The 17,390-nt window shown below is 44.6% G+C and overlaps 1 protein-coding gene across 1 annotated transcript in view; it reads right to left on the bottom strand.

Annotated features, from left to right (window-relative positions):
- ubr4 (ubiquitin protein ligase E3 component n-recognin 4) overlaps window positions 1-15,967 on the bottom strand; it is a 64,131-nt gene extending 48,164 nt beyond the window's left edge. The window contains exons 1-25 of the mRNA XM_076277282.1: window positions 15,815-15,967; window positions 14,640-14,737; window positions 14,217-14,320; window positions 13,939-14,068; window positions 11,414-11,553; window positions 11,039-11,141; window positions 10,744-10,885; window positions 10,349-10,473; window positions 9,899-10,026; window positions 9,718-9,777; window positions 9,407-9,597; window positions 9,025-9,124; window positions 6,752-6,889; window positions 6,115-6,232; window positions 4,936-5,123; window positions 3,974-4,130; window positions 3,675-3,760; window positions 3,330-3,499; window positions 2,532-2,811; window positions 2,078-2,210; window positions 1,822-1,901; window positions 1,584-1,712; window positions 1,265-1,447; window positions 909-1,031; window positions 474-703 (exon numbers count right to left, since the gene is read on the bottom strand). Coding sequence (XP_076133397.1) covers window positions 474-703; window positions 909-1,031; window positions 1,265-1,447; window positions 1,584-1,712; window positions 1,822-1,901; window positions 2,078-2,210; window positions 2,532-2,811; window positions 3,330-3,499; window positions 3,675-3,760; window positions 3,974-4,130; window positions 4,936-5,123; window positions 6,115-6,232; window positions 6,752-6,889; window positions 9,025-9,124; window positions 9,407-9,597; window positions 9,718-9,777; window positions 9,899-10,026; window positions 10,349-10,473; window positions 10,744-10,885; window positions 11,039-11,141; window positions 11,414-11,553; window positions 13,939-14,068; window positions 14,217-14,320; window positions 14,640-14,737; window positions 15,815-15,939 — 3,461 coding nt within the window. The 5' untranslated portion in view covers window positions 15,940-15,967. The remainder of the gene's footprint in view (window positions 1-473; window positions 704-908; window positions 1,032-1,264; window positions 1,448-1,583; window positions 1,713-1,821; window positions 1,902-2,077; window positions 2,211-2,531; window positions 2,812-3,329; window positions 3,500-3,674; window positions 3,761-3,973; window positions 4,131-4,935; window positions 5,124-6,114; window positions 6,233-6,751; window positions 6,890-9,024; window positions 9,125-9,406; window positions 9,598-9,717; window positions 9,778-9,898; window positions 10,027-10,348; window positions 10,474-10,743; window positions 10,886-11,038; window positions 11,142-11,413; window positions 11,554-13,938; window positions 14,069-14,216; window positions 14,321-14,639; window positions 14,738-15,814) is intronic.
- Window positions 15,968-17,390: the final 1,423 nt, after the last annotated feature.

The raw sequence follows: 17,390 nt of genomic DNA, 5'->3' as shown, positions 1-17,390 counted from the left end.
TATTTTTTATTATTATTATTATTATTTTTATTATTATTATTATTAATAATAATTATAATAATAATAATAATAATAATAATAATACATTTTATTTGTTACATAGCGCCTTTCAAAGCACCCAAGGTCGGGAACTTCGGTCCCTATTGAGGAACTTAGAGAGACAGAGATCTCATCAACTTAGATCTCATCTTATCAACAGAGACAGAGATATATGTATATAAACGAGGGCACAGTATGTGCTATACATAACATGTGTGCTAAAACAATGGTGCAATATATAATGCACTAAATCACAAATTGAGATATTGATAACCGGCACAAATGTTCACCTACTCTACACAGGAAACAGGCAAGTTCACATGGCAAAGTGAGTGTTCAACGGGGAAGTGGGTGTGTGTACGTAAGTGTGTGCACTCGTCCCGTGCATGTGTGAAGTGAACGTGGGCTCAGTGGCGCCACGCCATCGGTCTCACCGTGTGAAGGCAGTGTACAGGTCAATAAGCTGCAGGGTGGCAGGCAGTAGGTTCTTGGTGATCTCGGAGGACTTGTGTGGGTCGCTCTCAGCGGCCACCTTGGAGAAGTGCTCGTCCAGGGACACTTGCACTTTGGAGATGACCGCGTCCAGTGTGTAGATGGTCTGTAGGGAGGGCACCTGGTGAAGAGGCAGGATGGTGTTGGGGTCCACGCTGCTGAAGGACGAAATCTGGACGGAAAGAGACAAAGAAAGGCAGACAGAGAGAGAGAGGGAGAGGGAGAGAGAGGGAGAGAGAGAGAAAGAGAGAGGGGGGGGAGAAAGAGAGAAAGAAAGAAAGAGACAAAAGAAATGTTAAAAAATAATATTTTGGATAAATCACCAGACAATACTGTGCAGAACATCACAATTACAAATGGCCATTCTTAGTTCTTACCTGTCTAGCGATATACTCCTCTGCCAGGTCGACATCATACTTCACTGCACTGCACTTGGTAGAGGCCATCTCAACCAGAGAAGTGGCATGGTCCAACTTCATGCCCTGTTTCAACAGGTGCTCCTAAAAATAACAAGACGCAAACTTAGATTAACAACAAACAACTTTACACTTTCATTATTCATGGAGCAATTCTACTAGATTAATAATGTGATTGACAACATGGATCCGTTTCCAGACTTCTTAAACCCATTTACCAAACCGACTTATCTGTGCAAAGTAGTGAGTGATATGTTGAGTTAAAAACCATCTGAATATATAAGGGTTAGACAATGACGTTAAGCCTGAAAACTGACCTTGATCCAGTTGACGTATGTGCTGACGCGTAGCCGTGACGACCAGCGGAGTGTGTGCAGGATGTCGCTCTCGCTGGGGTCGCTGCTGCCCGTCTTCAGCTGCTCCACGTACGCTTTGGATGGGGGAAGCACTCCCAGAATCCTCCACAGCACCAGGAAGTAGTACTGCAGAGAGCACGCCTCCTGTGGCAAGGAAATGTTAACGTGTAGTAAAAACGATCATTAAAAAATAAAAAATAAACAGCAAACACATGGAACAATGTCCAATGCAGATGTAAAAATAAAGATAAAGTTAGAGTAAAGGGTAAAGATAACTTACGATTGGGGTGATTGGTTTGTTTTCCTGCCTTCTGGCCATGTCAAACCGCGAGCCAGCCGACAGCAGAGAGACCAGACTCGAGTACAGGTTGTCGTATTTCACAGAAATGTTGAACAACACGTAGAAAACCTGCACAGACAAAGGCACAAGAGGCCATGAGCTTGATTTCATTGCGAATGGCAAACTCTATGTGAATTTTTAGTGGACGTTACAAGACTGAGACGTCTGGGTCAAGCACCTTGCTGTCTAGGCGGCTCCGGTCATCCTCTGATGCCTCCGGAGACAGGACGCAGTAGAATTTGGGCTGAACCGTTGAATCTGCACAAACAGAACAATTTGGTCAAAATGTATGAAAAACCTCCAGTCTACAAGCTGCCAGAATAGCGTGCATGCATGCAAAATTCCCATGGCGTGCAGATTTATTAGTGATGCAGAAGACATATTTCACTATTGTTTGGCTGGGGTAAAAACAAAGCAGCTTGACTTACTCCTACCTGCCGAGCAGTGTTTGGTCCAGTTGTCCTCCACCTCCTTGAAGCCGTAGTACAGCGGGGCGGATCCACGCTTGCCGCCATCCTGCCCAGAGCTGCCTCCAGACGCAGGCGGGGTCAACAGGTTGTACTGGACCTATAGTCACCAACATCATCAGTATTAGTCCGCACTATTGGCGACAGTGTCAACGCAACAAGACCAGACACTGTTCAACATAGAGATAAAGTTGAAACAATGGCATTGAGCTACTATACTACCACCAATAGAAACAAATATAAAGACAAAACCTCCCCCAAACATAGATATGTTTATATAATAAGTGATAGGTTTAAATAATGACCGATAAAGCAGAGGAACCAGTGTCATTGTATTCATGCCGCAGAATCTTACAAGTCACAGTGGCCACAACAAGAGTGCATAGAGAGGGTGATGTGTTAAAGATGTAGCGCCCCCTACCTGTTCAAAGAGGTACATGGGGACTTTGGAGTACTGGTGCAGCAGGTAGTCGAAGACGAGCAGGATGCGGGCCAGGTTAAGGGGCACGGCCTGCAGCTGCGTGTCCACGTGGGCGGCCACCTCGACGATGGCCTGCGTGCACATGGTGAGCACGCCGCGGCGGCCCGAGTCCGACAGGTTGTGGAAGATGAGCAGCAGCAGCTGCAGGTGCTCCACGTTCAGGTCGTCGTCGCCGGGCAACGAGCCCTGCAGCGTGTGCTGCTTCAGGGTGCCCACGAACCTGCAGGCGGAGGACAGAGAATGGGGTCAGGCCCAGCACTGCTACCTCCCAATACAGTATAGTATAGTAAAATACACTCTTTTGATCCCGTGAGGGAAATTTGGTCTCTGCATTTATCCCAATCCGTGAATCAGTGAAACACACTCAGCACACAGTGAACACACAGTGAGATGAAGCACACACTAATACTGGTCGGGGTTCGAACCGGCAACCCTCCGGTTACATGTCTAAAGCGCTAACCAGTAGGCCACGGCTGCCCCCTCAATGTGCAGGGCTTAAAGCAAAGAAAATGTCTGTGCCTGAAGTTAACAAGATGTCATATAGGCCTGTAGGCAGATTGCCTATTTTCAATTCTAAAACAGACCAGCCCATGCCTGAATTCAAGCACAATGCCTGAACACTTTAAGCCCTGCATATGTTTTACTCAACAAGGAATCAGCAAAGAAGATTAGCTCTGATTAACTGACAGAGACCCAGCTGTTTTCGTGCTTTTCTACAGGCGTGTGTCCAGGACTCACCTCTCCCAGACCTTCATGCACTCTGGCACGTCGGGGTCGCCCTGCTGGCTGGCCTTGTGCTGCCAGATGAGCAGCAGTCTGGACAGCACCGACAGGGACTGGGGGTGGATGTACATGGGCCACGGGCCCTCCGAGAACGGGGCCACCCCTAGCTGCTGCAGCAGCGTATTCTATGGTAAACAAACAAAAGATCAAAAAAAAAAAATTAAACAAAAAAATCAGGAGTGGCACGTCATATAGCCACCGGCAGAGTGTGAGCAACCATGTGAGTGAAAAGGGACATTCTTTAAAATTGTTTTCCGTTTAATGTTGTTGATGTTTGTTGTTTATGTTTGTGATTCTCACCTGCAGCGCTGGTGATGGAAGGTCAGAGGTCACCAGAGAGTGATTGAAGTGGTAAAGAGCTGATGCAAACTCTTCATCAGAGGCCCCTACAGGACAGTTCCTAGAGTTAGTTGCATGGAAATTCTACACGGCCACTTACTAAGGACTCTTAAACCACATGTGGAGCAACACACAATCAAATACTTCAAAAATACTCGCAATACCAACCATGACTAAGAATTAAAACCCTCAGCTCTTACCAACCATGACTAAGACTTAAAGACCTACAGCTGTTTGACAGTACAGAGCCCTTCACCCACCTTTGACGTCTTTGTCCACATCCTTGATGATGCTGGCCAGGGTGGCCATGTGCGGCTCGGTCAGGGACACACTCAGGTAGTTGCGGATGAAATTGTTTCTGGACTTCAGCATTGAGGTGGTGATGAAGTTCAGTATGCTTGAGGCCAAACTCAAAAACTGAAATCAACGCAAACAGAAAGTGTAAGTGGACTATCAAACCTGACCCCAGCATTTATAGCACTGAGTACTGCAGTAAAGGGCCACTCACACCAAGAACGGTAACTATAACGGCGAAAAAAAATATCGTCCTAGCTAATATGAATGATATCATCCACACATAAACTATAACGACATGAAGAACGATATTGCTGGGGATCACTTTCAGAGGGATTTTGAGAACGATAAAAAGCTGACAGTAATGTGGACATTTTTATCGTTATACATGTAGTTCTCGTTCCTGGTGTGAACGGGCCTTAAAGCTGCAGTAGGCAAGTCTGAGAGATTGAGGGGACTTAGCCAAAATGTTTAATGTTTACAACTCTCATGCCCCTCCCCCACTACCACCGAGCATCCCCTCATCGAGTTGAGTTTGTGCTCGTCAGTGCGCACCAGACTGCACCAGACTGTGATTGACAGTCAGATCTCACACAGCCCTGCTCTGATTGGACCAGAAGAACCGGGAGCTGTGGATTTTTGCAAAACAAATAACAGGCTCTAGGTGGAGGTAGAAGTGCGGGTTTTTTTCTAAAACCGGCTGATTTATGTTGTTCTGTCAGAGCATAGTGTCGGTTTCAGGGAATATAATAAAAAAAAATCTTGCCTACTGCAGCTTAAATAAGCCACAATACACCAAACCCTGTATTCCAACATGCTAACTCAGTAAGGAGGGGTGCAGGTGGCAGAGTGAGATTCATCCAATACACGGCAACTCCAGCACACATGAGAACACAGACACAGACTGGCGCGCTGGGCGGTCACTCACCAGCTCTGGGTCCTTGCGGCTGGCCAGGATGTTGCCGTTCTCTCCGGGCGCCTGCTTGCTGGGGCTCTTGAGCCTGGGCGACGTCTCCAGCGGCGGGGGTGGAGGAGGTGGCGGAGGGGCCACCTTTTCCTTGCTGGGGGAGATGGTCTCCTCGAACCACAGCCCCAGAATGGGCTCGCTGTCGTCATCTGTAACGCGGTGGGGAGGAGGGAAGGGGGGGGGGGGGGGGACATACACCAAAATCTCAGCTACCTGACTCACCATCACAATCACAACCACATCATATTCACAACCAGACCCATCACATCCAGAGAGGTATAGCACTACGGCGTCTACAAGCTGGCTTTTTTGGGGAGGGGGGGTGGGTGTTTGGGGAGTGTGTGTGTGTGACAAATACTATTCAAGTCTTTATTGCGAGGGGTACCACAATAAAGAGACAGAGTGCATTGCATGGTGCAGACAGCGTGCGTTGCTGAGCACTAGCAGTCTGAGAGGGACCTAAGGGACATGAAAATGCTCCTGACCTGAGATACAAGCTGCTCTTGTCCTCTCCTGTCTTCTCTCTGCTGAAATAGTAAACACTGTCACTATGCCTGCAGCCAACAGAGCCCACTGGGTGAGCAAGCAGAGTCAAAAAAAAAAAAAGTACACCAATTCTGCAGCAGTGGTGATTAGAAAATAAACAAAAACAAAAACAAAAACAGACAGATAAACTGACCTGGCGTCTCTACCCTCGACTGACTTTCCTCCTCCGTGGAGTCTAAGCTCTCGTCTTCCCTGACTCTGCTTTGACTAGCTTCTGTGGGCGTAGCGCAGCTGCCCGTACACAGGAGGCACCTGAACATGTCCTTCACTTTCCTGATCCTCGACACTGACTCAGTCAGACACACAACAGCTGCATTCAACTAACTAACTATGGTCTGATGCTTCAACAGTATTTTTTTTTTTTTGGTTTTCATTCAATGATGACGCTGAGGTGATCAAAAACACAATTTTAAAAGTACAGTTTCAGCTTACGCTTCACTTCAGCTATTGCTGTTACACGTTATTAAAAACACAATTGCTGTAAATGATCATCTAGTTTAAGTGGAGGTCCATTACAACCACTTCCTCAGATGAGTAGCGGTCATGTGAGAGGGAGCAGTCGCCCTGCTGGCCGGGCTGTGCTGCTGGTCCTACCCTGGCTGCTGTCTTCCTCTGTGCTGCTGAAGTCGTCCTCGTAGTAGGTGTTGGAGTCGGTGGAGGCGCTGGCGTCGCTGCTCACCGAGCCCTTCCTCTGTCTCTGGAGCACACATGCCTGGGCACAAGGAGCAGAGAGAGAGAGAGAGAGAGAGAGAGAGAGAGAGAGAGAGAGAGAGAGAGAGAGAGAGAGGAAGAGAGAAGAGAGAAGACAGGAGAGAGAGAGAGAGAGAGAGAGAGAGAGAGAGAGAGAGAGAGAGAGAGAGAGAGAGAGAGATAGAGAGAGATAGTGAGAGAGAGAAGAAAGAGAGCAAGAGAGCGAGAAAGAGAGCGAGACCGAGAAAAAAAGAAAGCGAGAGAGAAAGAAAGAGAGAGAGTGAGAGATAAAGAAAGAAAGAGAAAGAGAGAGAGCGAGACAGAGAATCAGCATAAGAGATGGGCCCACACTGAAAGAATGCTAAATACTTAGTGTTTACGTCAGTGAGTATTGGATCATTCAGCTGGACTAGGACAAACTATTTGGCTTCTTTAAATGAAACCAATGACAGCAAAAGCCAGCCAGCCCACACACACACACACACACACACACACAGAGAGAGAGAGAGTACTTGAGTATGATGTATAGTCTGACTCGTACCTTCTTGTAGGAAGTGGAGAGCAGGGTGAAGAGCAGATTGGTGAGGGGCACGGAGTCGATGAGCCGCTGGACCCTCTGGATGGACGTGCTCTGGGCCATGATGTTGAGTTCCGCTGGGGGGGCGTCACTCGCCCAGCCCTGAGCCACCACACATATCGACTATGTTTACATGCACAGCAATAACCCCACTACTCACCTTATTCACAATAAGACAATGTTGCAATCATGGTGTTTACATGAGTTAATTGAATATTCCATTCCTATTCCTGTCTACATGCAACACATCCAAGTATAAGCAATGGCTGGTACATATTTATATGCAATTATTATTACAATATTTTTTTTGACTTTGCCAAATATCAGAAGCAGAAGTTCCAATGCAAAATCTTGGTCATAACCATGAGTGTTTATAACGTGTACTCTTATAATGTGTTCTCTTTGGACTTCAGCACAGCACAGCACAGCGTAGAGAACCAGCATAGCTGTAGAAAATCCCCTCTAGGGCAGCTACCTTACAAATGCAATTGACCCTTCCGGAAGTCCCGCCCTCCTTAATAGTTACTGTTGCTATGCCTGTTAAACTTTCGCACTATGGACGTCTATTACATAGGGGGAGAACCAGGACTTTTTAATGAAATGTCATTTACAAAGACATCATACCACAATGAAAGCTGATATTTTGTCATTAGCAACCTACATCTGTCCTCTGTCAAATACAGTTGGAATTTCAGCTCTGAACAAAACCGCTCATGAGTTATTTAAGCAGAAGTCGAATGTGTGTGTTTCCTCCTGGCCAGGACAAATGAAACAGGCATGGGGACAAAAGAAACATACAGTTTAAGCTATTAACTTCCCACAACTCCAATATTTGCAATATATCATGAATGGTACTTCAAATAGGTGTTATTTTAGATAGATTGCTGACGGGCTATACGCCTTGGTGAATGTCTGTTTTACGTTTTACGGTCATCGTGAAGCGCATATCTCGTGGTTATGGAAATATCGTGCAATATGCCATTTTTTTATAGTTAACCCTTAGAACCCTAAGCTGTTTTTAGGGCATTTTCACTACCTTTATTCATAAGGATTTATTCTGGTCATTGTAAGAGCCACACACACATATTACATATTGTTTTTCAGTGCTGAGTCTAGGCTATCCAGACCTGCCATCATTTCATGTATTAGTACTAGCATTGATTTTATTTAGATTTTTAAAGAATTAAAATATAAAAAAATTTTGTATTATAAAAATTCTTATATTTTGACATGTATCTCACCACAGCAAGCTCATAGCTCTACATGCATTTCATGTGTGTGTAGGGCACACTGTAGACTGTCCTGAATCTGGCAATATCATTGTCATGGTGGAGGGATTCTCTGGGGCTGAGCAATTTACAGACATATGTGGTGTGCGCCTTACAGAAATAAATGCCATTTTTTTATTTAGTGATTAAAAAGGACCTTTCTGCGCTCCACATCTGTGACACGAACTGATCTGACCTGACTTGACCCGAGTTTACGTGTTAGCCTGTGTGCGCCTATGGTGTCTGTTCATGGCAATGCAGTAAAAAGTTGTAGAGAATCATGAGTGCAAAGTAAAGGCAAAAAAGGTGTTTCTTTGTCGAACAAATTGGGATGCAAAGTGAGCCTTGAATTGGATGCCATGCAGGAATTTGCTAGGATCTCAAAACCGGATTATGAACATTCTTTGTCATAGAGAAACACACAATTGCATTGAATTATAAACATGCTTTGCCACAAAAACAGACAAAAACGTGAGGTAAGTCGAGCTGTATGTAATTTCATGTTTTTTTAAAAAAATATATACTTTAACGTACAGACAAGTGCGTGGTCTCGCTGGAAAGCCCCAGTGTGTGTTTTTTGTGTGTTTTTTGACGCACTTTGCGTCAATCGGGTTCTAAGGGTTAAACAATACGTGTTCCCAATTAGATCATGTTTCTATAGTGCAACATGTTATTTCACTGTGTTTTTACGTGGGTTAGAGCACCACACATTCAAATACGTGCCCTTAATGACCCACAGGCAGTCAGTCTCCATAGGTTAACATGGCAAAACTTGATAGCTTGCCAGACCTCCTGTGCCTGGTTACGGGTTGCTAAGCCACGATTGGCCTGTGCCGTTTTCGGGTGTGGCTTTGGAAGGGTCAATTCAACCAGCTTCACGGTATTGGTTTTCTGGGAACCTCACACAAGGAGCCGTTTGTGTAGGTAAGACTAGGTACAGAGCAAAGTGTGTTATGAGAGTAACTGTACCCTGTGTAGTGCTTCCACTTGCAGATCCTGGAACAGTGAGGTGAGCAGCTTGATGGAGTGGTTGGCCAAGATGACTGACAGGACCCCAAACCCTTGGTGCCTTTAACAACATGAATTGCACATTAGTGAGTCGCAGTGTATACAGTGTTTTTGGCTGCTGAAATTACACTGAAGGTGTGTTCTGAAACTGATAAAAAACCCCTGAAGCATTTCCCCATTCCTGCTCTTAGGAGTGCCAAAGTACTGCATATTCCTCTACATGTCCACAAGACCTTTACATAACCCAGTAAGATTAATCAGAACACACAATACAGGGAACCAAAGCTCCAGAATTAAAAAGAACAAAAAAAAACAAAAACAGAGCATTTGCAACATTCCATACCCCTTTCCTGGGCCTAGCTTGGGAGAGCCTGCTCCGTCTTTGGTGCGGCTGGCGATGTCTCGGACGCGGAGCGCGGCCAGTGGGTCTTTCTCCTTCCCTTTGTCGGCGAGCGCAGTGGGGCTCAGGTTGAGGATGAGGTACAGGCTGTTCAGCAGACACCAGGCACCCAGCAGCTGGAAGTTCTGGTAGTGCTGGAGGATGACACAGACATGACAGAGGGATTTTTAAGCACCGGATAAACATCAGACCAACAATGCATGGACACACTTGCAGTGGCAGCACTGAGCCGAGGGGCTGTCGTCTGGGCTCACCTCTCCTCCTGCTCGGCGAGAGTTGCTGATGGCCTGACCGATCATGTCATAGATCTCCAGCTGTGCACATACAAGTAGAGGTCAAATGAATATTATGACCGAACAGATGACGAAAACCAAAACGAAATCCAAAAAAGAAGAGGTGTGTTTGTAGGAAGTTGCAAGTGGGGTTGCGACTTACGCATTTCTGTACGATGGTGGCGGCATCGTTTTCGTAGTCCTCCTCTTTGGAGCCGGTGGCCCCGGTGGAGCGCAGCTGCAGGCCACTGCCCACCTGGAGGATGGCCATACAGGTGGCCACACTCACACCTGAGACAGGTAGACGGCCATCAACTTACATGTTTATTTCTCAAAAAGAGAAGTAGACTAAGCGTAGCCTCAATTGTTACAAACACTGTAAAACTGGCTGTGACAATGGGAAAACCACTACGACATAAGGTCATACAACAGGAATACAAATCAACCTCTGGTATCACAAACCCAAATTTGTTCCTTTTAGAACCAAACAATATTCACTATGGTTCACTAGACAATGAATGTAATTGAATGTAAAGCAATCACACAAAACAACCATGTTCACTTTGACGGTGTGTACATGGTCAATACATTCTGCAAGTGGCGAGAGGCCTACCGGCATAGAGGCAGCTGAGCGCCAGCACAGTCACGTCCAGTAGTCTACCCGGAGTCAGAGGCTCCAGCACGGGCAGGGAGAGAGTATCCAAGGCCATGGTCACGTCAATCACCAGGGAGTGGAAGCTAAGGGGACACAAGAACATGCATTTTTTTTAAAGCATCCCTAAGTGCTCCTGATTCAGAAACTGCATGGCTAGGCTAGGCTAGGCTAAGCCATCGGAGTTGGCAAGAAAGTTAATCTGACAAAGCCCTTCTAATTTCTCATGAAAATGAACACGCAAAGCCTCCCAAATCTCAAACAAACAAAACGTGTTAGTAGTTATTAGCTCTGTTGTTTGTAAACTGCCCTGCTGGATAAGCGTTCACAAGCACAACCTTTGACCCTCCACTTACCCATTCCGAACTGCTGTGGCGTCGGCCACAGTGGCCGGCATGATGAAGAACGAGTTGGCCGACACCGCATCCTGGAAGCGGTTGATGTATCGCAGGAAGTAGGGTAGGTTGAGGCACACTCGCAGCAACTTCTCCGACCCGCCTGCCACACACAGACACACACACACACACTGAGTAAACACTAAACACGGTCATCTGACCACACACTCAGGTGGGAAAACGGGGCTAGTCTGCATGCCTTGGGGCCCAAAGAAGGTATACTTGCATTGCAGTCTATGGGAGTCATAGCACTCACCTAGTTCTTGTAAACTGGACACATTTTGGGAGATGAAGGCATTCTTCATTTTGGCCTGAGTTGCCTGGTCTGTCGTGGACTGCTCATCACACTCACTCTCAGCCTGCAAACACCAACATGCAAGTTGGTCATTCTGAACATTACAGACGTGCTCTGATGTACTATGCCAGTTTCAGGGTGGGACAATAGTGTGACTGTGTGTGGAATTCCTGAATGATCTGTTTAATAGAAGCCTTTCCTTTCACATAAATCTGATGAAAATGATGAAAACACAACAAGCAATGGCCACAAAAAAAGTTTCAGCTTTGATTGATTGATGGTGTTTGAAACGTGTTTTTTTTTTTTTTTTTTAATTGTTTGCAAACAACGACTGACCTGCATGTGCGGGGTGGGCGAGGCCAAGATGGTGATGTCTGGGTTGAAGACTGAGGTCAGCTGATTGAAAAAGTTCATTTGCACTTCTTTGTGTCTCAACTCCGGGTTCACTGGGGAGGGTTGTTCCTTCTGGTCCTCCACTGGACGGACGGACGGACGGACGGACGGACACACACACACACACACACACACACACACACACACACACACACACACACACACACACACACACACACACACACACACACACACACACACACACACACACACACACACACACACACACACACACACACACACACAGAGAGAGAGAGTAGACAAAGTATCAGCACAGCTCAGCCCGTCCCAGTCCCAGTGCTGAGAGCACCCATATGGAAACTTGAGAGTGTAAATCCCCCCCTCCCTCCGACAGAGACGGAGGCAAACAAAGCTGCCTTTCTGCCAGCCTGGCACTGCTAAAGAGGAGAACACACACACAGGCTAATACTAAACTATACTACACTACACTACACTAGGATGGGGGAAGAAAATAAAGACGCTGCCTTCTCTACCGTGCCATTTAAAGTAGGCCACGTGTGTAGGGTTTCTGGGAAGAACTGTCTTTGCCTAGCCAAATGTTATTACACTAAAATTGATATACTGCAAAAACAAATGTGATTAAAATATAAACAGAGCGGTACGTGAATGGACTCTGGATCTTGATTGTAAAACAGACTAGCATTTCAGCATACCAATATCTGGGACAGGAGGCTCAATGTCACACACATACACAGAGAGATGTAGGCAATAGACAGAAAACACTGGTAATATTAGCCTATTTAGGATTCAAGATCCAATACTTTATTGCCATACAACTTGGTAGGCCAATTGCTAGGGATTTGGCCCTGTGTGCTCATGACAAAATATCTACAAGAAACAGCTACAGGACACATGCATACATACAATACATCTACAGCATACTGTATGCGTGTGCAAACATCTATGTGACGCATACTGGGTATAATATTGCATATTTAGATATGTGATGCGTTCAAATGTGCTCTATAGGGGAGAGAAATGTAAAACTGGGTGCTGTGAATCAAATCCAAGAATCCAGTCTGATTAGTATCTAATTCTAACAGGTCTACTACTGCAACATAAGTCATTTGATTAAAGTTCCCAAACATTCAAGTTAATTCTGCAAACCTACCACCACAAATGGAATTCAATTCTGTGGGAAACACTGGAATAGCATAACAAACCCCACTGGATCAGCCCATTTTGCATGAAGGTCAACAGCAGCATTTACATTTGACTTCACCCTACGTGCTCTGCAGCACTCACAGTAAAATCAGCAGAAAACAAAGGGCTATTTGCTTTAAGCCTCGCCGTGACCGAGCAGACACGCGTCTTCCTCTGTACACGAGATTGAGTGTGTGTGTGATCTGCGCTTTGAGCAACTAACTAACTGTACGAGTAGCTGGTGGATGAGTGAGAGGCTCTGCCTTCCCAGGACACCCTCTCAAATGACACGGGTGATTTGATTTAAGGTTCCCGTACAAGACGGACACCTTTCAACAAGCAAGTTAACATAGTAGTCCGATATAGTAGTCTGTTTCAGCACAGATTGCACAGGTGACACTTCCTCAAGGCCGCCATAATAAAAGCACTTCCTGTCAGCTGCTCGTGTGAAATGACATTCAATCACTCTCTCATCGACAGCAGGCAATGGACCAGCGCTTCCCGCACTCGTCTCTCAGCCAAGGAGGCTGCCGCTGACATTGCTGTGGCTCTCCTCTTCGCCAACTCCCCTGAGCCTCCGCTGCCTCCTGTCAAGTCTGAGAAAGCGCCGCAGCACGCTCACTCCCACAGCACGTCTCCTGCTTGGCTTTAAACCGCCGCAAGCTGTAGGGCAGCCAAGCGAGAGCTCCGAGCACCTTGCCGCCGTGTGAAACTGCACACCCCAGGCCTGTTCTGGCATCCCGTTCGCTTCTCAGCGACAAAGTCAACGAGGAGAGCAGACAGTGAGAAATAAGTGGGAAGTTAAGTGTGGCCTCATTTTCGTTTCTTTTCCCCAGAAGTAGGAGTGGGTGTGTGGGCTTCTGAAGTGTTCCTCTCACAAGAACTCTGTCAAATCAAACTAAAATCCCTCACCCCTGTCAAACTGTGATTGTGGAAAATACTAATGACAGAGAACAAGTGGAACAGCCATTTATTAAATCAGGTCACGCAATCACATGAGACCACAGAGCCATATCCCTCTGTGACAGAACTCTGTGCACCGACCGCAAATAAGACATGCTCCAGTATGTCATTAACTGGCAGGTAACTCTGGAGTCTGTCACGGAAGTAGAAGTGAGGCTGGTACTTATCTAACAGGAATACAAAAGCACAGATTCCCAAACTTGGTCTGATCACAGTTAAATGCCAGACGCTTGAATAAAGATCTCAAGGTAATAACAGCAATCAGAGTTTGGGCAGGCATTCAGAGTGCAGAGGCACCAGCAGGGCCAGCTCAGCTTGGGAACATAGGCCCACACACTCACCATCTGAGAGTGTCTTCACGGTCTGGGGGAGTTTGGCAGACTTCATCATAGCGGTGAAGGTGATGATCTCCGTACGATCCAGTCGACTGCAGCCTGTGCAGAGGCCCTTTATTAACAAGATTAGGTGCTTCTGCAGGGACAAACATACAGAGAGAAAACCAGTTACACACAGCATATAACATAAGTAATAACTGTATTGGACTTTATTTATGTTCAGTACTGAATCGATGTCATTTAGCACTGCCAAATGAGTATGGTTGCAGGAAAGAGTCTCGCACCTGTGAAACTGCACATGCTTCATCTGGGTTTTCCAGCCGCAGTAGAGAAAACTCAATCAATACTTTACAGGCGGCTGCTACCGACAGCAACTGAATTCTAGGGACTGGAGGCAAAACGATAAATAAATGACACATTGCATTTAAACAGAATTAAATTAATATGCAATTTCATATTACTTCAATATTCACATGTTGTTGTGGGGAATATAAATTCATAGTTTAGCAGACAACATGTATAAAGGTCCTTTCACATTTTGGCAGTTCTTCCAGCTATATATAGGCCATACAATACTAAAAATAATCAATTTACAATAACCAAGTCAGTCTACTTTTCAATGACAAAGCAAGATATTTCCTGACATGAACAACACAGGATGAGCAGCACAATCACAAACACAACAGAAAAGAGAATAGGATACATACTTTGTCCACATACTGTGGTGATGTAATGTGCAGAGAGGGCCACAAATGATGAGTAGAATGGCTCATACTGTTTGTCATGGTGTAGAATCTCTGATTCACTGCAAGAAATAAATGAAAACCAATTAAACATTTAGCCCATTTAAACGGTGCTACTGGGAAACATAAACAAATCAGAAATGCATATTCTGTGCAGTGTTTGAAAAACCATAAAGGAATAGTTATCATGCAATTGCATGGTAACTATTCCTTTAGAAAGTCAGTTTGCAAGAGGGGATAGCCTAATATTGTTCAGAATATAACCTAGTCTTAGGCGTTCAAATGCTCTTCATAGTCTGCAAGTTTCACTTAAGTTACGTCCTGTTGGCACTGATTGGTCCATCTGCTTACATGTCGAGTTGCCACGGCTGGTTGGTTTAGAAAATTGCTGTTGGCAACACCACTAATACCATAGAGATCAACTGTAAACTCATTGTAAGCGCAAATGTTTAAAAACATCTGTAGACGAGCTAAGTAAACAACAACATAAGACGCTCGCTGCCGTTCATAACTTCACTGACTGTCACACCTTCAGTGCCAACAAGATAGGGAAAACTCCTCGGGTGACGCATGATATATGCTTAGTTCAGTCTGCCATGCCACAGTCTGGTAAGAAGCAATAACAAGTTCAAGACCTGGGGTGTAAACAGATGCTTTCGTTTTCATGAACTGGAAACTGACATACCAACAACCCCTCCTTGCACCATTTCTTGTCACTCCCAACCAGATTGCTAGAATGGCTAGCTAGCTGATAGCTCTCGGTAATGTTAGCTAGCTATTTACATGTTAGCTATTTTGATGGTCTGCTAGCTAGTTAGTTACTGATTTGGTAATCGTTCTTGATTTGACAGCAACCAACAAGTGAATGTACACTACTTGTTAGTAGCGATAAGCAGTTCATGACTTAAGTGTGCATCATAGACTCAGTACACTATTGCACCATCCTAATTTCGGCCTGATGATGAAGCAGATTCTCTTGTAGCAACCGTGCTAGTTGGTTCGCTATAGACAGGCTAGCAAAATGATAGCCCAAAGCTATCGAATTGCTAACTAGCATAGCTAGTTAACTCACAGACAAAATTCTCTACGCTTCCTTTAACAGCACGCTTAATTAATAGAAAGACATGGCGATATCTGACCTGTTAATGATGGATCCTATAAGCTGAGGTAGCTCTTTCGTTTCAAAAGCCGTGTACGACGCTGATAAAAGCGGTCGTACAGCGGCGGTCCACTCAGGTTCTCCATCTCCTCCACTCGACGCCATCTTGAGATTCTCTATTAGAAAATCCACGGGAGGAAATGAGGTTAATCACTACACGCTAAATAACAGGAAGTGTCGTCATTAAATTAATTTTTACATTAAAAAAATGAAATAACAAATGACGTTTAATGATGACGTATTCTAATCCCTTTCCACCCCCAATTTAAAGTTCCCCTGTGTTTCTCAGTTCAATTATTTATTCCATCTCAAGTTCACCACTCAAATAATGCACCAAGTGCATCACTCAAATTCACATCAGATATGCTATTAGGTTACAGATAGATAGATAGATAGATAGATAGATAGATAGATAAAATATATTGTTTTCATCCCATGAGAAATAAAACAAGAAAAATACTCTTGACACTAGATGGAAATACAATTGTGAGATGACAGAATTCAGATTCCAAGCGGGGGACTGACACTGTGATGCAAATAGAAATGCAGTCAGATGTTATGGAAGAGTGTGCCGTAGTGCAAACATTTAACAGCAAAGATATAAGTACATGTAATGAAACAATAGAATACTTTGTCTGATAGAAAATACAAAAAGTTGGAACAGCAATACATATTAACAATGCAACTTGTTTATTCAACCAGAGTGATGTAGCCTACATTCAGTGACCTGCCATTACAAATACACACTACCAATTTCAGAAGATTTGATGACAACATAGTGTTAATCTGAGCTATGCTGACTGAGCTTTATCAAGGTGCCATGCCTAATACAAGGACTCCACAATTTGTTACAATTAGGAAGGTCCAAATTTCAATACAGAAGGTAATAAGGTCCCAAAAAGTAAAATGTTGAATCACATTTTAAATCCAGCTACACTGAGTGAAAGTAGGCCTATGTTTAAACAGTTCAGCTGGCAGAAGAAACCTTTTGCAGTTTTTAGTGCTCTTGCTTGCACACTTTAGACTTGTTGAGCTCCCTCCAGCCAGCTTTAGACGTGTAAAAGAATGATGTGTTGGGTCCGAATAGTTCAAAAAGGGTACACAGGCTGCTATTTTTATGTGTATAACAGATGGTGTAATCATTTCATTTTTTTTTGTGGCGATGGTTTTAAATATAAACCCGTAATGGTTTGTCCCTCCTTACAATGGATAAGACATGACCAAGCATTTACCAAGACAAGCATTAAACATCTATATGACTGATCTGGAATGCATTGACATGACATTTTTGTATATAAATCCCATGTCAGATGATGTATGGGTCTGGTAAGCCTTTTAAAGTTCATACTTTCTAGGAAATGCAATAACATTCATGTTTTAAGTTTATAATGATTCCTTTGATTCAACCAAGAAAGTGTTCCAGTAATTCATGACCATAATGACCATACTTGGTAAACTAGAGGAAATGTCTGTTAGGCAGTATTGAACAGCTTTAGCAACGAAGATGAAACATTTGCTAAACTTCTTAACGTAAAAAAACAACTATTAATAAACAG

The sequence above is a fragment of the Alosa pseudoharengus genome, unplaced genomic scaffold (genome assembly GCF_046254945.1).
Source record: "Alosa pseudoharengus isolate Yale_2024_CS ecotype anadromous, Long Island Sound unplaced genomic scaffold, YU_APseudo_1.1 YU_APseudo_1.1_scf_9, whole genome shotgun sequence".
Lineage (NCBI taxonomy): Eukaryota > Metazoa > Chordata > Actinopteri > Clupeiformes > Clupeidae > Alosa > Alosa pseudoharengus.
This window is presented reverse-complemented; position numbering and strand designations above follow the sequence as displayed.